A 20,040-nucleotide genomic window follows, 5' to 3' on the forward strand; every position below is an offset into this window, starting at 1 on the left:
CTACTTTGTGCAGAAATCAGGAAAAAAAATATGGCAACTTTAATGATTGAGAGAAAGGTGCTGTGCTCTGCTCACATGGTGCCCAAATGCTTTTTCCAAATCATTTTGAAGCATGCACAGTGCTGATAAACACTTCCCTCCTCCAATTTCATCCTTATAACAACAGCCCTATAATTTATGTTGTAGGAAGAGTTAGTGTTTGACTGAGATTTTCTACAGAAAGTTGGATCTTTCTAATCTTGGTTCCAAATTCTAAAGTGTGATTTTTTAAAAGGCTTTTTGTATCCACACAAAGTAGGAATTTATCTGTGGCTCCCTATTTGATAAGTACTTCTAACTGCATGTGAAGTATAGCTTCTTAGAAACATTGCAAAGGGTTTCTTATTTACAGTTTTGGTCAAACAAGGAAATATAGGTATTTTTCCTTGATCAAAATGACAAGCATGGAAAGGGAATGTTGAAAGTGAGAGGAAGGTTTTCAGAATTATGTTTGAAATCGTTACCATTTCAGTGGAGAATCACTTCTCAGAGGATATTTTATTTAAAGATAAGCAGTCAATAAAATAAAAATATTCCAGAGTAGTGAGGACTTTATTCAAGTCTGAAGCACATTATGGGCAGGTTTTCTTACATAGGTATAAGCTTGTATAAATGGAATCTTATTTTGGTGCCATAGGAAAATGATTATACCAGTTTTCTGATTGCAATGCACACATGATATGTACTTTAGAACAAAAATAATATTGCCATGACATTTGAAATGTTGTTACAAGTTACACTGTCAGTTGTACGCATATAAAACTGATCTTGATGCTTGTGAAGGATCTGAAGAATCTCAAATCAACTCGATCGTTTGCTGCCATCTAATGGAAACATTCTTGCAAAAAAAATAATAATAATAACATTGGAGTTACCATGCAGAATCAGCACTGTGTCAGTTCAGATTATTCCTCCTCCTCAAGTTGTCAGAAGATTTTGATGTAAACAGCATTAAATTATTTGGCTCTGCATTTTTTAGAACTGATTTCCTGAAGTGTCCTGAAGTAATTGCAGAATGGGGAATGCATAATCCCCAGAAATGGCTAGATTCATCACCTGGATTTGCTGGTTTGAAATACAGCAGTCTCTGGTGGGCTACAAGCTCCCCTTCTCCAGGTTAATCAATACTGACTGTAGTAGTTATTGTCAAGTTTAATTATGTGCACTTAAATGAGCAAGATTTCCTTGATAGTTTAGGGCAAATGGTCATTGGGGTTTCCAAGAGGTCAAGCGAGGCAAATGACACACGTTGATGTGATTATGCAAATGCCTTGACTTAAGTTATTTCCATCAAATATCCTAGTGCAAATACATAATCGTGGCATTTGCATAATTACATCATTGCATGCTTGTCATCCTTTACTTTATTCTGTGAGGTACTTTGGTTTATTTTTTTAGTTAAAAGATCAAATTCTATTCCTCAGTCTTAGGGAGAAAAACCAATTAAAAAATAAGTGTCCTGAGAAACAGCCTGTACTGAAACATAGACAGATCATTAAATCATATTATTTTCCTGATGAGTTAGTGCTGTTTAAAAATGTTTTTTATTCCACCTTTATTATTTCTTATAAATGTCAAGGTGGCAAACATATGTGGGTTTGTTTTTTTTTAGCATTTATATCCCACCCTTCTCCGAAGACTCAGGGCGGCTTACACTATGTCAAGCAATAGTCTTCATCCATTTGTATATTATATACAAAGTCAACTTATTGCCCCCAACAATCTGGGTCCTCATTTTACCTACCTTATAAAGGATGGAAGGCTGAGTCAACCTTGGGCCTGGTGGGACTTGAACCTGCAGTAATTGCAAGCAGCTGCTGTTAATAACAGACTGCATTAGTCTATTGAGCCACAGACTAAGGAGTATATGTAATACTCTTCCGCTCTACATATACATATCTCAAAGAGAAGGCAAGAAGAAAAGGATTCTTAGATTCTATATTTTGAACTTGTTATTTTTGCCAAAGGAAATATTAGAAGATGTTGACCAAAAGGTATTGAAGCTTCTGCACCTTTTTCTAATTTTAAATCTTTCAACTTCATGTAAATAGTAAGCATGCATTTAAATTTACAGAAAGATATTATTTTTAACTTTGTTCCATGTAGAGGTTATCTAAGCTATTGTTCACTTGGAGATTCATTGAAATATAGAATTAGATCAGGGTGTATTAATGTAGACATTTTTAAAAAAATTAGTAGTATTAATACCAGTGGATAATATACTACTTATTCATACAAAAAAGGCCATTGTTACTGTTCATATAGGTGTGTTTTCTGTTTGTGTTGATGTTCTAACTTGATTAGCTCAAAAATAACCAAAGAAAATATTTTTTTCATTCTGTTTCTTGAAGGATCGTGTAACATTCAGAAGAATTATATTGAAAAATAATGCAAAGAAAAGGAAAACGTATGAATTATTTATTGAATCCGTGCCTCTTCTTAAATCACTGGAGGTAAAGTATTTTGTGAAAATGAACTGGAAAGCATGTCTAATTAGATTTTCCTCAGCATTGTAAATGTTTAAGAGGAGGTTGGGGTTAAGGAAAGCATCTATGACAGCAATTATGGTACTTTATAATCTTGATAGGTTTTTCAGTAAGCTCTTCAGACAGATTTGGCTGGTTCTCTATGTATATTTTTCTCTGAGTCTGCCAAGAAATATATGACTAAGTCTTGCTATGTGGCAGTTGGCTTCTATAATCTAAACTGGTTTCTTTACATTGGGAACTTTGTGGTGGCTTATATGGAACATATAGTAGCAATACCAAGTTAGTTGTCAGATAGTCAGGAAAGTTATAATAGACTACAAGCTAGGCTGTAATCATCCTTCTGCTAATTAATTTAGTAATGAAAGCAAAGAAATTCATTAGCTTCTAGAACTAATGGTGATGGAACCGCCCTCTGCTGCTCCTCTTCAGTAGATACACACACACACACACATACACACACACCTACCTCTGAAAAGGACCAGAGTGATGATGTGTCCATTTTCTTGGGTTGAGATGTATGCAAAAAGTGAGGGGGACATGGGGATAGATATGGAAGGAAAAAAGCAGGTATATGACATCCACAGAATGTCGAAGTTCAGGGTAAAATTATGCATGATTATAAAAGTTAGTATGAAACATGTAACCTCCATTGCATTGTGGAAATAGATTATGCCAAAGAAAGGGACAGGACATATTAAATTCATTTTTTTTTTGTTGCAGCCATCTGAGCGAATGAAGATTGTTGATGTAATAGGAGAAAAGACATATCAAGATGGAGAACGCATCATTGCTCAGGTATATAAGTGCAATTCTCCCACTTTGGTAAATATATTGGATTTGGGAGATAGTTAAGAATTCAGTGATATACAGAATTAGAACAGAATTCTTAAAAATGGATTGCAAAGAATGTTTTGTAAAATGTAAAAAATATTGTCTTAATTATTTTATAATTTGTACTTTTGTACAGAATTACTAACTTACTTTCTGTATTATTATTTGGATTCTAGAATACATTTTTCAGAATCAAAAGGATTGCTCAAACAATATTTGGAAAGTATGCCATAATTTTCTAAAGCAGCAGTGACCTTTATATTAGAATCTCCTTTCTCCATTGAAATATTTCAGTATTGTCCCTATTTTCATTTATATTTCCAATCTTAGATTAGGTGGCATAGATTCTTTTCTCTGTGCTGCTGTGTGCTTTTCCTAGCTCAATCTCAGAAATTACATTACTTTGTTTGAAACTGATTTTGATCAACACTTCAGAAAATCCAAAGACATCTGTAATCTTGTTGTCACAGGGTGATAAGGCGGAGAGTTTTTTCATTGTAGAATCTGGTGAAGTAAAGATCATGATTAAAAGCAAGGTGAGTTCAGTTATTTCTGATATGATGGTTAAAATTTAGAATCATTTAATATTTTTAAATCTGTCTCATTGAATTGACAAAGTTAAGGATTTTCTTTCCTGAAAATAGTCCTTTGTCACATTCCAATTATCTTGGAAGAAAGATGGCAGATGCCCAATGAAGAAATCATAGATCAGTCACCAATTATGGAAGCTTAAAATAGGATTTGGAAACAGAGTTGCAATGAGATGGGAAGTTAATCCTGTTAAGTGGGAAAATCAAGCTTATTCTGTAAAGCCCCTTTGTGATGTTTTAAATGCGCTCTTAACAGCCTGAAAAGAGTGTGTTTTAATTTAGTAATGAGCTTCATCCTGCATATGTTGTTCTTTAAGTTATTGTAAATCCATTTATACTTTATATAATCTGGTTTCCGTGAGCTATTTTGGTACTATAATTCCTAGTCTTTCCTAGCTAGTTATAGTGAGCGACTACATTTATTGTGAATTTTTGAATAGCGTTCCTAATATACCTAATGGACACTAAGTTAGAAAGGTCAATTACATTTTTCATTAATGAAATTGCCTTTGCAAATGATTTTTTACTGGTAAATGTTTGGCTTAAGAAGTACTTAAGATGTGTGTGCACTATTAGGACTCATTTCTTGGTTTAGCAAAAGAAATACCCTATAAACAGGTTACCTGTCAAGAACTCAGGACTAGATCATAAATTAATATGATCTAGCTTTATTTGGATAGCTTTATTTGCGGAGAGTGTCTCACAATAAAGGGATCATAACTCCAAAGAATTTAATTGATACAAGCTTTAATGTAACATCTGACAGATATGAAACTGAGGGCAGGAGAATCTCAGCTAATCTCAGGATTATGCAGAACTGTTTGTTAGCAAATAATCAATTCTATGTCTTGAATTTCTGTTGTAGACTGTCACGGTAAAAGATGCAAACCAAGAGGTAGAGATTGCTCGATGTCAAAAAGGACAGTATTTTGGAGAGCTTGCACTTGTTACTAACAAACCAAGAGCAGCCTCTGCCTATGCTGTTGGGGTAGTCAAATGTTTAGGTAAGAACTCTGTTTTTCTTGTGATAATTACTATTAGAGTTGGATTCAGTTGGTTCTGCCTTCCATACTGTTCTGTTTGGATCCATCCATGTTTCAAATGGCTTCTTCACTTGTGATACAAATCGGTCATGGTTCCAGGAATCCCTTGAATATATACCGTATATGGTACAGGGGTGGGTTCTACTCACCTTATTTCACAACAGGAGTATGCGCATGCGCAGAAGCTTCTGGCTGTTGTCCTAGGCTTGTGATGGTAAACCTATGGCATGCGTACCAGAGATGGCACGCAGAGCCCTCTCTGTGGGCACGTGCACCATCGCCAGCTGCTCTGCTGGTTTCCAGCACGCACATGCATGCCAACCAGCTGGTCTTTGTGGTTGCTGGAGTGCCAGAAAATACCCAGAAAATGACACGAAAAATGCCCAAAAAACAGGCATGCACACACCAGCTGGTCTTCTGATTTCTGGCAATCCGGCACACACACGTGCACGCACATTCCAGTTTGGGCACTCAGTGCTGAAAAGGTTTGCCATCACTGTCCTTGGCCTTGGGGTGCTGAGCCCCCATAGGTTGTTTTCTTCAATTTTGCTCTGTTTCTTGCTCTGTTTTAATTTATTTATTTTTATTTTATTTTATTAAATTTTTATACCGCCCTTCTCCCGAAGGACTCAGGGCGGTGTACAGCCAAAATAAAACAGAATATATACAATTAAAACAACATTTAAAACAAAGCAAATTATAAAGGCTGATAATTAAAAATTTAAATTTTAAATTTTAAAATTTTAAGAAATGTTAAGAAACCCAATTAAAATTCAATGCTATTATGCCAGTCCCGCTTGAATGAATAAATATGTTTTAAGCTCACGATGAAGGTCCGAAGATCAGGCACTTGACGCAGGCCAGGGGGAAGTTCGTTCCAGAGTGTCACTGCCCCCACAGAGAAGGCCCTACTCCTGGGGGCCGCCAGCCGACACTGTTTGGCGGACAGCACCCTGAGGAGACCCTCTCTGTGAGCGTCTGGTCGGTGGGAGGCAAAGGGTAACAGCAGGCGGTCTCGTAAGTACCCGGGTCCTAAGCCATGGAGCGCTTTAAAGATGGTAACCAAAATCTTGAAGCGCACCCGAAAAACCACAGGAAGCCAGTGCAGACTACGGAGCAGTGGTGTCACGTGGGAGCTACGAGCAGCTCCCATTACTACTCGCGCAGCCGCATTCTGGACTAACTGTAGCCTCCGGGTGCACCTCAAGGGCAGCCCCATGTAGAGAGCATTACAATAATCCAACCTAGACGTAACCAGAGCGTGAGTGACCGTGCATAAGGCATCCCGGTCAAGGAAGGGACGCAACTGGCAGACCAAGCGAACTTGGTAAAAAGCCCTCCTGGAGACGGTCGTCAGATGTTCATCAAAGGACAGCCGTCCATCCAGGAGGACGCCCAAGTTGCGAATCACCTCCTTTGGGGCCAGTAACTCGCCCCCAACAGTCAGCTGCGGATGCAGCTGACTGTACCGGATGCCGGCATCCACAGCCACTCCGTCTTGGAGGGATTGAGCTTGAGTCTGTTTCTCCCCATCCAGACCCGTACAGCTTCCAGGCACCGGGACAGCACTTCGACCGCTTCGTTGGGGTGGTCCGGGGTGGAAAAGTATAGCTGAGTATCATCAGCGTACAGATGATAACTCACCTCGAAACCACTGATGACCTCACCCAGCGGCTTCATATAGATGTTGAACAGGGTAGGTGAGAGAATCGACCCCTGAGGCACCCCACAAGTGAGGCGCCTCGAGGACAACCTCTGCCCCCCTGTCAACACCGTCTGCGACCGATCAGAGAGATAGGAGGAGAACCACCGATAAACGGTGCCCGCCACTCCCAATCCCTCCAACCGGCGCAGCAGGATACCATGGTCGATGGTATCAAAAGCCGCTGAGAGATCTAATAGGATCAAGGCAGAGGAGCAACCCCTGTCCCTGGCCCTCCAGAGGTCATCCACCAACGCGACCAAAGCCGTCTCCGTGCTATAACCGGGTCGGAAGCCGGACTGGAACAGGTCTAGATAGACAGCTTCCTCCAGGTGCCGGGGGAGCTGCCATGCAACCACACTCTCTACAACCTTCGCCACAAAGCGAAGGTTGGAGACTGGACGATAATTTCCCAAAATAGCTGGGTCCAGGGAAGGCTTCTTGAGGAGAGGTCTCACCACCGCCTCTTTCAAGGCGGCGGGGAAAACCCCTTCCACCAAAGAAGCATTTATAATCCCCTGGAGCCAGCCTCGTGTCACTTCCTGAGCAGCTAGGAAGTAAATATCTACAATAGGTTTCTCAAGTTTTTATTTTTCTTGCTTTTCAATTGTCAGTTGCTCAGAGTCAATTGGAGTTGGGGATCTTTAAATAAAATAATTTATTCATTCTCCCAAGGATTTTTTTCCCCTGCTTTTCTGGGTAATTAATTTCATTGCTTTTTTAAAAAAGAGCTTGGATTGGCAGCTTCCTTGGAACTAATGTAAACATTTCTGTTCACATTTCTCTGTATTTCTGTGCAGTTATGGATGTGCAAGCATTTGAGCGCTTACTTGGGCCCTGCATGGACATTATGAAGAGGAATATAACACATTATGAAGAGCAGCTGGTGGCTTTGTTTGGTTCAAGCATGGACCTGGTCAATCCAGGCAATTAGGTGCAGAATTGCCTCAATGCCTTCTCAGTTCAAGACGTAGAAAAGTCTCCTATTAGTAACAGCGCAGCACCACACAAATGAAAAAAAGGACACTACGGGACAGTGGCTGTTGGTGTCTTCTTGGGCATTTTTTTTAGAAACCTACGCAGGTCTCAGCATAGCTGGAGGGTTCAGGGCTCACTCCAGGCCTCCGCTTTGCTGCTGAAATTTTGTTATTAGACCTAGCCTACTGCTGAGTCTCTTAATCCTCTTTTCACATTGCTTGGTTCAGAATGGCATGTTTCTCCCAACAATTCAAGTGCCTGATACTAAAGAAATGGAGCAGCCTATTTGTTGTTCTTGTTTTAAAAAAGAAAGAAAGGAAGAACAAACTTTGAAATCAGAGATCTGGATGGTTGGTGGCTGTTCCTACACTTGGAAACAGCCCCTTTCTTAACGTTACCTTCTTGTTGACAGCTTTTTTTTTCCTCACACGATCAAAATCAGATTTTAATAATGATACATTTGGATTTGAATGTCAAAAAGGATGGGACATTTGTAGGAACAGCAGGTTAACCGGTTCTGAGTCTTTCTTGTTTTTTTCTGGGAATGGGAGTGTGGTTGCTTAAAGCTGAAGGGTTCCAAAGGAACCTGGTTGATAAATAATGGACGGTGAAGTAAAATGCTGAATTGTGAGATGTCTTAAGCAGAGTTTCAAGGCTCCAGTGAATTTGAATCGTAGGTCGTGAGGTTCAGGGGCCGCAAAGATTGTCTAGCAGATTTGCTGCTGTTTTCTAAATTGGACTGATTTTTGGTCTGCTGGGAAACAGCAGGAATTTCTTTTAAATTTCTGCTTATGGAGATTCTTGGTACTTCTAGATTTTGCGTGGCATTGCCATTGGCAAAATCTGTTTTAATGCTTTTTTTTAAAAAAAAGAAAAAAGGGTCGGGTTTTTTTTTGTAACTTAAGAAATATTTATGTACTAATGGGGTCCATTATACTGTAATATTTTACAATATTATATAACTATTGGGTATACACTTTCCAACTACAATACCTATTTGCTAAGTCCTTTTTGAAAATTAACAGCATTTTACTTCAAAAATGATTTTTTAAAAAGCTTATAATAGAAAATAACCTCATCTCTGGACAATTAACATTGTGGAGGCACTTTTTTAAATGCAGATTCATTTAGCTGCATTTCTCTAAGATCTTGCTTGAATCGGCATATAGCTGTCAGTTTATATATAATTACTGAAAAGAAGTAACTCTTAAATTTTACCCAAGTATTAACCATAATGTAAGAAATTACCATAAAAATAATCTAAATGTAGCCTCTGAAATTATTAGGGAAGAAACTATTGATCCTGTATGAAATTGCATCAGTTGCCAATTCCATTATCAGTGTTTCTCATCTTATATGTGTTTTAGGAATAAATTTTCATTCATTGTGGATTTTCAGTTTATAGAACAAGTCAAAATTTAGTCATTGTGCCATCAAAATTTGATGCATAATTCAGCCATTCTGAATTCCCATTGGCAATGCTACAAATCGCATTCATAGGTTGCCTTTTAGCCTGGAGCTTGTTATCCCCTTTTTACAATTTCTATTTTGTGTTATTAATTTAAGATTTAAGTTTTTTATATGTTGTTGAATCAGGAGATAGCACTTGAAAATATTTTTTTCTTTTTATAATCATTGCCATTGAAAAAGTTACTGGCCATCGTATTTTGTTTTTTCCCCCCAATATATAAATTCAAACTTGGCTACAATTCGAACATCTGAGAAAAAATGCTTTATTTATGTAAAGATTTTACACCAAAGATTTTAAATGTATGTTTCTCAATTTGGGCAAACTATTACTTATCTCATAAAAGGGATTGGTGAGAAAAGGTAAGTGGTACAGCCTTTATTCTTGTATAAGTAGCAAGTCATTTTTTAAAAAAAATTCTCTTAAGGCTTGGCCAAGTTACAGCTGAACTCAACAACTGTGTTCTAGAACCACCATTTTGGCCACAAAGGCATTCCTTTCCATTTCTTGTCCTGAGTTCTTTGGTGTCTTTTGTGATGTAATTTAACAGGTTATACAATTGGGTTATCTCTCCCACCTAGTTAATCTTCAGCAGCACTTGCTGGGGTTGGGATATTTTGAAGAGGATTCTACATTGGTAGGAAAGGATCCAGGAAAAGTGAACTGAGGATATATTCAAAGCCATTTTCAAATCAAAGTGAATAGGACAAATTAGTACTAATTTATACATGTTCTGCTTTAAATGAAAACCCTGTATTATTTTGAAAGCAGACAAATTGAAGGGCTGATTTGCACAATCCTAAACTGGGTTTATCCTTTCAATTGGTGCAAAATCTTTTTATCTATGTGTGTTTGTGGTCATACGAATCACTTCATTATGATAGTAGGTCACTGACATTACTGTGCGTATTATTTGAGATTTCCATCCTTAGGCCTAGTTGGAATAGATACTTTTATTATCAGCTGACTTTAATACAAGTTCAATTAATGGTTGATCATTGCATTAAAGAAATTATTTTTTAAAAGAGCCATTGGGATCTGTCAGAGTAGAAATTATTTATAATGTATAACTTAAAACGATTTGTTGTGCAGTATTTGGAATGAAAGCTAGAGCAATCATGTAAACATCTGTTCCTTCCTTTGTGGATTTCCCTTTCATTTTGCAAATCCAGCTGGATTTCAGTAAGATTAGCTATGAATAATTCATTTCCATCCTTGTATCCCTCCTTTATCTTGGCTTCATTAACTTCTCATGTTGCACATCATTTCAAAATGTTGTGTAATATTCGTTCCTAAGGGCAAATCAAGTGTTCATTCTCGTAGGGTAATTAGTGATGTCTAGCTTTTAATAAGAGAACTCAGCAGCAAAGTGGCTAACCAGAGTGGTGTCTTCTGAGACTCTTTTTTAACTTACAGATCTTTTTTGAGGTTTCTGGGAAGAGTTTATAGTGTCCTATTCTTAAGATATGTCTATTGATGTCACAGCACAAATTTTCACAATGTATTAAAATGAAAAAAAAAATCTAAAACAAATCGACAAGAAAGTGCAGCTTTGAGGGGGGAAAAAAACCTGACATCCATTTTGTCATCTTTTTTTCTTGAAATGTCTTTGTAAAACTAGTTGGACAAAAATACAAGTTTTCTGGTCTTTTCCACTCCAGTTATTTTTTTGTTGTGAATACTGTGTGTGTAAGGCGAATGTTTTCTGTTTGTTCTAAGCACATGTTTCCTTTGAAGAGGCCTTTTCTGTGGGTTCTCCTTGAGCAGGCTGTAGGGCTATGCTGGACCTTGATCTTCCAGGAAAAAGAAAACATAGTCCCTAAACTGGCAGAAGCATGACACATCTTTACTGAGCCTAGCTAAAGCTTAAAACCATGTGGATTGCTGTGGATGCTTTCCAGCCTGGTCCAAAAGGTGATTTTAATTTTGCATAAAGATGCTACCTCAAGGCTCTGAAGAGCTTTAAATGTGTCTTGCCTGTGAGAAGGACACACATTGATTCTGATAAGCTGTCCTGTTGCGTTGAGTAGGAGGGATATTTTCTGTCTTTTTTGGGGGTGGGGATATTTTAAATCACTTTTACATCTGCCACATGATTGTTTTCAAAGTGTGAGCAGTTTTGCAGAGAGCTCTGTTCTTGCACTGTAGTGTTGCCCAAGATGGGAAGAGAGTATCTTCCACATAAGACACTGGTCTCATTCTGATCTGAAGTTTGATTTTACTTTCAACTAATAAAAGCTGACATGCCATGTCCATCCTTTCTGACTACAGTTTTACATATGTGAGTGTGCTTTCTTTAGTCCAGCAAATGCAGTCCTTTGCCATGTTTTTTCAGAAGAGGAGTTAAAATCAAACTTTGCTAATCAGTTACAAGCAGCAAACACTCAAATGAAAATGTGTAATGCAAGAAGTAGGAATAATTCCAACCCTACCTCTTTCTCAAGAACAGTTTTATTCTGAGATGGAAAACAATGCTCATTTAAGTGCTTTCCTCGTAGACATTTTTATCAACTAAGAAGCTTGTCTTCTATAGGAACTCTGTTCTTGAACCTTCCTAGAGAGAGCCTCCTTCCCTGGAACAATCTATCCCCAAATACTGTAGTTTCAAAAACACGCGCACACACAAGCAAGCAAGATTCTTCAAGGAGACATTAGGAAGTGGTTGAAGATCTTGCTGCCTGCATCAGTACCACCTTCTTGTTATATTATTCCATGTCACCCAAGTGACATGTAAAGTGAAATAATAAGCAGGACCAAGTCAAGCAACAGTGGTTCTGCCAATACCTGCTCAGCTTGGGCTCTTCACTTTTGCATTGCCATGATATCACAGGAAACAGGAAATAAAATTTCAGTGAACTGGGAGAAAAAGATAAAAATGAGAATGTTGTCCATCTAACTTAATCCAAAAGAGTCAGTTTGGTGTGGTAGTTAAGACACAAGGTTAGAAACTGGGAGACTGTATGTTCTACCGTAGTCTCACTTTAGGAATGGAGCCAGCTGGGTGACCTTTGGGAATTGAGTCATTTTCAGCCCTAGGAAGAAGGCAATGAATGGCAAACTACTGAAAATTTTGTGAAGAAAACTTTAGGGACTAATCCAGGCAGTCAACAAGAGTAAAGACTGACTTGAATGTACCAAACAACAACTCACCACTTACAAGAGAAGTAAAGTAGATGCAATTAACAGTGGACACAGCACTGAGGATCACTGATTTTCAAATCTTAATCTGATATTCTTTCTTGCTATATTAGAGAAGTGAGTCTTTAACTCATATATTTGTACAAAATGTTGCCACAAAGTCCTTGGCTATATTGCATGCTCTGCATGCCCCCAAGGGAGGAATTTTTAAAACTATTATTAATCCTATAAAAAGTAGAAAGATACAATTGAAAAAATCCAGTGCCCTGCTGGGATAGATTGACAAGGTAGAGATGAAGCCCTTTGCTCCCAGCTAATCTAAAATTTCCTTTTTTTCAGAGCGGGCTAAGGGCTTTGATGGTTGCACAAAGTCTGCCAGGCAGCCTTGCTATCTCTTGTCGTCATTGGAATCTTTTTGGTATCAGGGTTCCTAAAATAAATAGATTACAGAGGCAATAGTTGGAGTGTCTAACATCTGATTTATCTTCCTATTTGGAGCTCTTTCTCCAATATTGGAGAAAATTGAGGAATTTGTGGTTCTGAGCCACTGTACCAGGAACCATACAACTTTACAATGCAGAAATCTGAAAAGCCGTTCTGACCATATTTAGAAATATTATTTGCTCAGGCCTCAATTTCAACAACAGAGGAAATGCAATTGGAGTGAAGAAGAGGTAAACATAGCTACATGGAGTAACCCAACAATGATACACACACAGTATCTAGTTGTAGCTCCCATTGTATCAGCCAGATAAGTTAATATGGGTCTGGAGGTGGAGCAGACCTTGCCTGTCTCCAGCCATCTGGCACTTCCTGAGCCTCAGGTCACCTTCTTCTGCTTGGCTGAGTCACAGACCGATTTGTAGAATTCCAAGAGGAGCCTTGCAGATGTCCTGGGCCTCTCGAGGGTTATGAAGTGTCCACATTTTTCCAGCCAATGCACTTGGGAATTAGGAATGGCAGCTGCCAGAATTTCTGCACCCGAAGAATCAAAAACCTACACAAAAAGAAACAAGGAATGTCTTCCCATCACAACTAAAATATGCCACCTTACATAGGCTCTTGGAGCAACGTTCAGTACACAAGCGTTTAATAGTAACTGATGTTTTACATTGCATCTCCGCTATTCACTGATATTCAGGTTTTAATGGCTTGAATTGTATAGCCAGAGTAGATGTGAGTTCTATTAAGATATAAAGGAGGTTTCTTGGTGCTTTCTGAGCTTGTTCATTTTCTTGCAGACCCAAAGATCATTACCCAAAGATCATCAGTGCTAGCGCTACCATTGCTTTTATTTACTGTTAAGAGTTCAACCTTTTGACCACTAAGCTTCATTGGGATATTCTCTCTACTGTTATTTCATTTGTTTGGATTTGCCTTATTGATTTTAGGATAAATGAGATTCATTATTCATCCATTCAATTTCTATTGCTGCTCAACTCAACCAAGTCGCTTTAGGTGGCTTCTAAGAAATGTATGAAAACTTTTATTAAAAAGTATAAGAGTTGAGGGTATAGCATAGTGGATGGAAAAAAAGTCTGTGTTACATTTCTTCCAGTTCTAGATTTAAAATACAGTAGTGTTGCCTTTCATCCTATCTGTAGATGCTGCTTAACACCCCAGAATAAGCCTTTGCCGTGCCCCCTTTCAAAGGGCCTTCCTCAACCCTCTGAACAAAGTCTTCAACCGTCCTCTTGAAATGTAGGCAAAACTTTCAAGCTGTTGACTGAACTGCAGGATGTCACCTTCAGAATAACAACTGAGATTTATTTTCAAGTCAAGCATTTCCACAAGGAACAACGAAACCATCAGCAAACAAACAACCATAGCAGTAGAATTTCCATTGTAGGATTGGAAATTACATAAGTGTGCACAGAACTCCAGATACACATAAATCCCTTACCTTGTCCTCTTTTCCCCAAATGATCTGGGTGGGAGCTCTGATTTTCCTCATGTTGTCATGGAGGCTATACCTCGATTCAGTGCTGGTGAGGTCCAGAAAACCTTTCTCAATAAAAGGAAGCAAAATTGGAGTTGTTTCTTTCCGTTGTTAATAAGCAAGGACACTCGTCCTGCATTTTCCCTGAGGGTCTGATCTTCAGTGTTTTTATTCTTATGAATAATGGGAAATTTATTTATTTAGCGTATGGTGATGTTACATTAGCCAGAAGACTACAATGCTATGCGGAGTAGTAGTTTGGCTGTCTTGTTTACTAGCTCTGTTCGGTACACCCTCATGCACTTCTCAAGGTGGGCCACAGGAGGGTGAGCTAACTACCAGAAAGAAAGACCAAGTGGTTTCTCCTGCAGCAGCATCTGAGGCCCTCAAACGGGCATCGCAACTGGGATGGGTTCAGTGCTGGCAGGATTCTAACCATCCGCACAATCCATCTTTGTCTCCCCCACCAAAATGGTACCTATTTAACTACTCGCATATAACATGCTTTTGAACTTTTAAGTGGGTAGAAGCTGAGGTGAATGACAGGAGCTCACCCCACCATGCAATGCTAGAACTCAAACTGCTGGAGGAAAGACCAGTGTCACTGAGCCACCGTACTTCATAATGATGGGATGAGGAAATCTGATAAGGAACGGTCATTCAGCTCCAGGAGTAAATTTAACTCTCTGCGCTCTCATTTGCCTGATGCTAGTCCTGCAGCTTCTCCAATTGGCATCTCTCTAAATGTAGCTGGGCAACAACCTCTGGACTCTTCACCCAATAGGAGTTGAGCGAGTTGACTGGGAATTATGGGGGTTATACCGGTTTCCCTGAAAATAGGTCATGTCCCGAAAATAAGTTCAAGCCTGATTTTTGGGGTGGGCATAAATAAATGCCCTCCCCTGAAAATAAGCCCTAGTGATAGGGTGGGAATGGCCAGCACAGAAGGTAGCCCTTTCCTTCCCCGGTCACCTCAGGGCTTCTCAACCCCTTAATCGGATCAGCTGAGCCACGAGCCGCCATTCACAGTTGATTCATGGGTGCCGCTCAGGCTGCCATCTCCAGCAACCGCTTTTGCAGCCAAAGGGGGGGGGGAAGAGACAGCAAAAGGAGCCAGCCCCATCTCGCTCCACAAGTCCTGCTTCTCCCCCGACCCACATGCCACCCCCCTCGATAAAAAGCCGGGTGCTGTGGAAAAGGGAGCCAGGTGGGCACAGGCTTTGGGCTGTCTGGGTCACCCAACGGAGAGGGGAGTGGGGCAGGAGTTTGCAGGTGAAGGGAATGGATGGATGGATGGATGGATGGGAGGCAGGCGAGTGCCAAGAACACCAGGGAAATTCCCACCTTTGGTTGCCCCAATGAACAGCTGACGAGCGGCTGTGTTGTGCTGCCAGAGCAGCGCAACACAACAGCAGCCATGAGGTGGCCATGCTCGCTGCCTCCTACATCCCCAAAATAAGACCCTCCCGATAACAAGGCTAAGCCCTTATTTCGGGGTTCAAAAAATATAGAACAGGGTCTTATTTTGGGGGAAACACCGTATTCCTAACATCCTTGGAGGGCTTGTGAAGTTGCCCCATTATGATGGTGATCCTGAAATGTGTAGCCAAGGGCATTCGTTGGCTCAGAATGTTAGTGCCTTTTCCATTGTAAGATGTCTTATTTCCTGTGATATGATCCAGAATAGAGCTAATGTTAAACAGTGGAAAGAATTTCAGAAGCCTTAATTAACCTGTTTTTCCTACCTCGTTAAAGAAATGTATAGTAAAACAGACCCACATTTTGCTAATATATCAGTCCTTTTCAGGATTATTTTCTCATTGTAGAAAACAGATATGTTCATATCTGAAACAAACCCGGTGAAAATGTCTTGAATGAAGGGCTGGTTTTGACTGCAGCTCCCTGGATGGATTCTCTTGATATTAAATGTATGTTGTCCCCTCTAAAATGGGTCTCCAATCCCCGGGCCGTGGGCCACTACTGGGCTATAAGCCGTTTCAAACCGGGCCGCAGAAGTGGCAGGAAAGCATACTGCATGCGCACACATCCCCCACTTGCATGAGCAGTGGGCAAGTATATGTATGCATACTCCATTTGCGCAAGCGGCGGGTGGACGTTCCCAGCATCCGCACAACTAAAGCTGCATGTACTTGCCGTCCACTCATCCCCTCTCCCTTCCCCCCACTGGTCTACAAAGCCGGAAAGGTTGGGGTACTCTGTTCTAAAATATGGATAAGTAGCCAAGCCTGGTCCATGCTGTGTCTTGTACCTACACAATGTAAAAAACATCTTACTTGGTTTCCGATTCTCAAGGTATCCCTTTAGGAGCTAAAGGTGAAAGGAGAAAAGTATAAAACAGCAGTAAGGCAGTGTTAAAATTTACGGTGCCATTGTTTTCAACATTTTCTCTATTTTATTCTTCGATAAGGTACATAGCTGCAGGAGGATACTAGTGGTAATCCTCGACTTATGACAGCAATTGAGCTCAAAATTTCTGTGGCTAACAAGGTATTTGTTAAGTGAGTTTTGCCCCATTTTAGAAGCTTTCTTGCCACAGTTGTTAAGTGAATCACTGCAATTTGTTAAGTGAATCACTGCAATTTGTTAAGTGAATCTGGATTCCCCATTGACTTGGCTTATCAGAAGGTCGCAAAAGGGGATCACATAACCCCAGGATACCTTTCTTGAAAAAAAGCATAGTAAATGAGAAAGGGAGGAAAGGGAAAGGACAGGGAAGGGAAGGGAAAGGAAGGGAAAGGAAGAGAAAGGAAAGGGAATGGAAGGAAAGAAAAGGGAAAGGGAAGAGAAGGGAAGGAAACAGAAGGGAAGGGAAGGGAAGGGAAGAAGGAAAAGAAAGAATAGGGAAAGGAAAGGAAAAATGCATCTCTTTTGCTATTCTAGTATTTGGGAAATATTTATGATGCTGGTCTCCCATTTTAAATTTCAATCTTGTGCACTTCCTGACCATCTTGTAAAAGAACTTGAGGAGAAATAGGAGATGGTGTTACAAGGGACACAGAGAGCAGCAATCTAGGAAAAATTTAGATCTTCACCTGCATCTTAAAAAAGCTCGGTTGGTATAGGCAAATTTTCATGAAGTTTTCTAGTCGCTCCTTAGTAACTGAAACAAGAGCAGTCTCGGCAGGGTCCTTTGATAAAACTAGCTTTTTTAACCACAGAAAGAGTTCCGTTTGTTTTGGAATCTTCAGACCTAAAAACAGGGTGAGAATATGGAATATATTTTTAAAAATTATTACCACTCTAGAACCAAACTAGCTAGAATCTTTAAAATATAGAAATGATACTAAAATGTGCTAAAGTGAAATAATTTCATGTATCAATATCCTCAGCTGGTAAATAGCCATAGCACTTAGACTTATATACCACTTTACAGCCATGAATCAGCCAATTCAATGAATACAGCCAATCTCTGAGCCATGGCCTAGTACTGGGCCATGAACTGTTCAAAACCGAGCCGCCCAAAGCGGGTGAGCACAAGCATGCATGCATATCCCCCTTATGTGAGCTGTGGGTGTGTATGCCCGCCGCTTGCGCAAATGGAGCTGTGTGTACACATGCCTTTGCCGACTACTCGCATGAAACAATCCCCTCTCCCACGTCCTGCACCAGTCCACAATCCAGAAAGATTGGGGAACTCTGGTTTACAGCACTCTCTAAGCAGTTTGCAGAGTCAGCACATTGCCCTCATCAATCTCATTTTACCGACCTCAGAAGGATGGAAGACTGAGTCAACCTTGAGCCAGTCTGGATTGAACTCCTGGCAGTCAGCAGAATGAGCAATAGCAATAGGAGGTATATACCACTTCACAGTGCTTTCCAGCTCTTTCTAAGCAGTTTACAGAGTCAGAGCATATCACCCCCCCAATAATCTGGGTCCTCATTTTACCAACCTCAGAAGGATGGAAGGCTGAGTCAACCTTGAGGTTGCTGAAATTAGAACTGGCAAATTGCAAGCAGCTGGCAGTCAGCAGAAATAGTTTGCAGTATTGCATTCTAACCACTGTGCCACCACGGCTCTAGTGCTGCATTCTAACCACCATGGCTCTGGTGAAAGAGGAATGACTAAAAAATGAATGATTAAAAGATTAGAGGAGAACCAGCTGGAATGTAGTGGCTGAAGGTCCCAGGCTAGAAACCAGGAGAATGTGAGTTCTACTCCCCACTTACAGTAGGTGCAAAGCCAACTGGGTAGCTTGAGCCAGTCCCTCTCTCCCAGCCCCAAGAAGAACACAAGAGCAATCACTTTTGAAATCTCACCAAGAAAACTGCAAGAACTGGCTGTGGCTAGGGGCCAAGACTGACTTGAAGGCACAAAAGTAAAAGAAAAACTTGGTGAGGAAAAAAGATGGCAGCCGAGTCCACAGTTAGACCCTTTTTAAAAAACAAAGGTATGGAAACAGCTGTACATCCTAATAGGCAGACAGAAACATTTGTTTAAAATCTTTGAAAGTTCCCCGAAAATCAGGGAAACAAGAAAGCTATTTTAAGCCAGGTTGAAATGCTACATTAGATAGAAATTAACCACCATGTTTTAAATCAGGGGTCTCCAACCTTGGCAATTTTAAGCCTGGAGGACTTTAACTCCCAGAATCCCCCAGCCAGCAAAGCAAAGCTGGCTGGCGAATTCGGGGAATTATTATTTATTTATTTATTTATTTGATCGTATTTATATACCGCCCTATCTCCCGAAGGACTCAGGGCGGTTTGAAGTCCTCCAGGCTTAAAGTTGCCAAGGTTGGAGACCCCTGGTTTAAACAGCTGATTTTGTGAGTATTTTTCAAGGAGGCAGTCAAAATTTTGCAGTAATCTGGTCTGGGTTTGATGTTTCCTGGCAAACTAATGCCCTCAAATGTGATAGTCTGAATTATTATTATTATTATTACCATCAAGGTAGAGACTATACTTTGTACCGTCTTAATGTAACTCAGAGGATTGCAGTAAAATTGGAAAACGAGCAAAGCTGGTATAAATTAGTAGGAATTTTCATATGATGTAAAGGGAAAAAATTGGGTGCTAGGAATTAGGGTTTGTAGTGAATAGACATAGGAAGGAGGAGGTGGCTATGAAGGTGAATAGGAGGATAAGGTAACTGGATCAATGAATGGAATAAAGCAGGGGTCTTCAAACTTGACAAATTAAGACTTCTGAAGAGTTTGAAGACAAATTAAGACTTCTCCAGAATTCTGGGAGTTGAAGTCCACAAGTCTTAAAGTTGCCAAGGTTGGAAACCCCTGGAATAAAGGACTCCTTAGTAGACAAAGAGGAGCCTGTGAGAATATTGGAATTGGGGACTTTCCAAAGGAGGAAACCTTGAAGAGGAGATAAGAAGAAACAAAATTTAAGAGATTGAAAAAGATGTAAAGCACATGGAATTGTGGCTCCAAAAAACATACAGACTTATGGCAAGAGGAGAATTAAAGACAAGTATCCCAGCTTCTGCCAGCCTAGCAGTTCGAAAGCACGTAAAAAAGGTAAGTAGAAAAATAGGGACCACCTTTGGCGGGAAGGTAGCAGCGTTCCATGCGCCTTTGGCTTTTAGTCATGCCGGCCACATGACCAAGGAGGCGTCTTCGGACAGCGCTGGCTCTTCAGCTTTGAAACGGAGATGAGCACTGCCCCCTAGAGTCAGGAACGACTAGCACGACTAGAGGGGAATCTTTACCTTTACCTTTTTAAACTGAGACAGAAAGATTACTGAAGAGTCAGGCAGCATAAGAAGATAAAAAGAAAGGAAGAGACAAAATATTTCAGTTGGCAAGTAAGTGGCAGATATTCTACCTTGAATAAAAGGCACAGGGAGAA

General features: G+C 40.0%; 2 protein-coding genes across 3 annotated transcripts in view; one reads left to right on the top strand and one right to left on the bottom strand.

The window, feature by feature from the left end:
* PRKAR2A (protein kinase cAMP-dependent type II regulatory subunit alpha) overlaps positions 1-14,168 on the top strand; it is a 77,524-nt gene extending 63,356 nt beyond the window's left edge. Inside the window, exons 7-11 of one of the 2 annotated variants that reach the window (XM_058169803.1) lie at positions 2,391-2,492; positions 3,249-3,323; positions 3,830-3,895; positions 4,815-4,953; positions 13,883-14,168. In XM_058169803.1, the coding sequence (XP_058025786.1) occupies positions 2,391-2,492; positions 3,249-3,323; positions 3,830-3,895; positions 4,815-4,953; positions 13,883-13,893 (393 nt within the window). In that variant the 3' untranslated portion in view covers positions 13,894-14,168. Of the gene's footprint in view, positions 1-2,390; positions 2,493-3,248; positions 3,324-3,829; positions 3,896-4,814; positions 4,954-7,494; positions 11,399-13,882 lie in introns of those variants that run through there. The other variant, XM_058169802.1, reaches the window with a different exon arrangement.
* Positions 12,259-20,040, bottom strand: part of LOC131191552 (monoacylglycerol lipase ABHD6-like) — a 38,969-nt gene continuing 31,187 nt past the window's right edge. Inside the window, exons 7-10 of the mRNA XM_058169807.1 lie at positions 17,271-17,428; positions 16,512-16,545; positions 14,182-14,282; positions 12,259-13,275 (exon numbers count right to left, since the gene is read on the bottom strand). Coding sequence (XP_058025790.1) covers positions 13,099-13,275; positions 14,182-14,282; positions 16,512-16,545; positions 17,271-17,428 — 470 coding nt within the window. The 3' untranslated portion in view covers positions 12,259-13,098. The remainder of the gene's footprint in view (positions 13,276-14,181; positions 14,283-16,511; positions 16,546-17,270; positions 17,429-20,040) is intronic.

The sequence above is a fragment of the Ahaetulla prasina genome, chromosome 2, assembly GCF_028640845.1.
Source record: "Ahaetulla prasina isolate Xishuangbanna chromosome 2, ASM2864084v1, whole genome shotgun sequence".
NCBI classification, from domain to species: domain Eukaryota; kingdom Metazoa; phylum Chordata; class Lepidosauria; order Squamata; family Colubridae; genus Ahaetulla; species Ahaetulla prasina.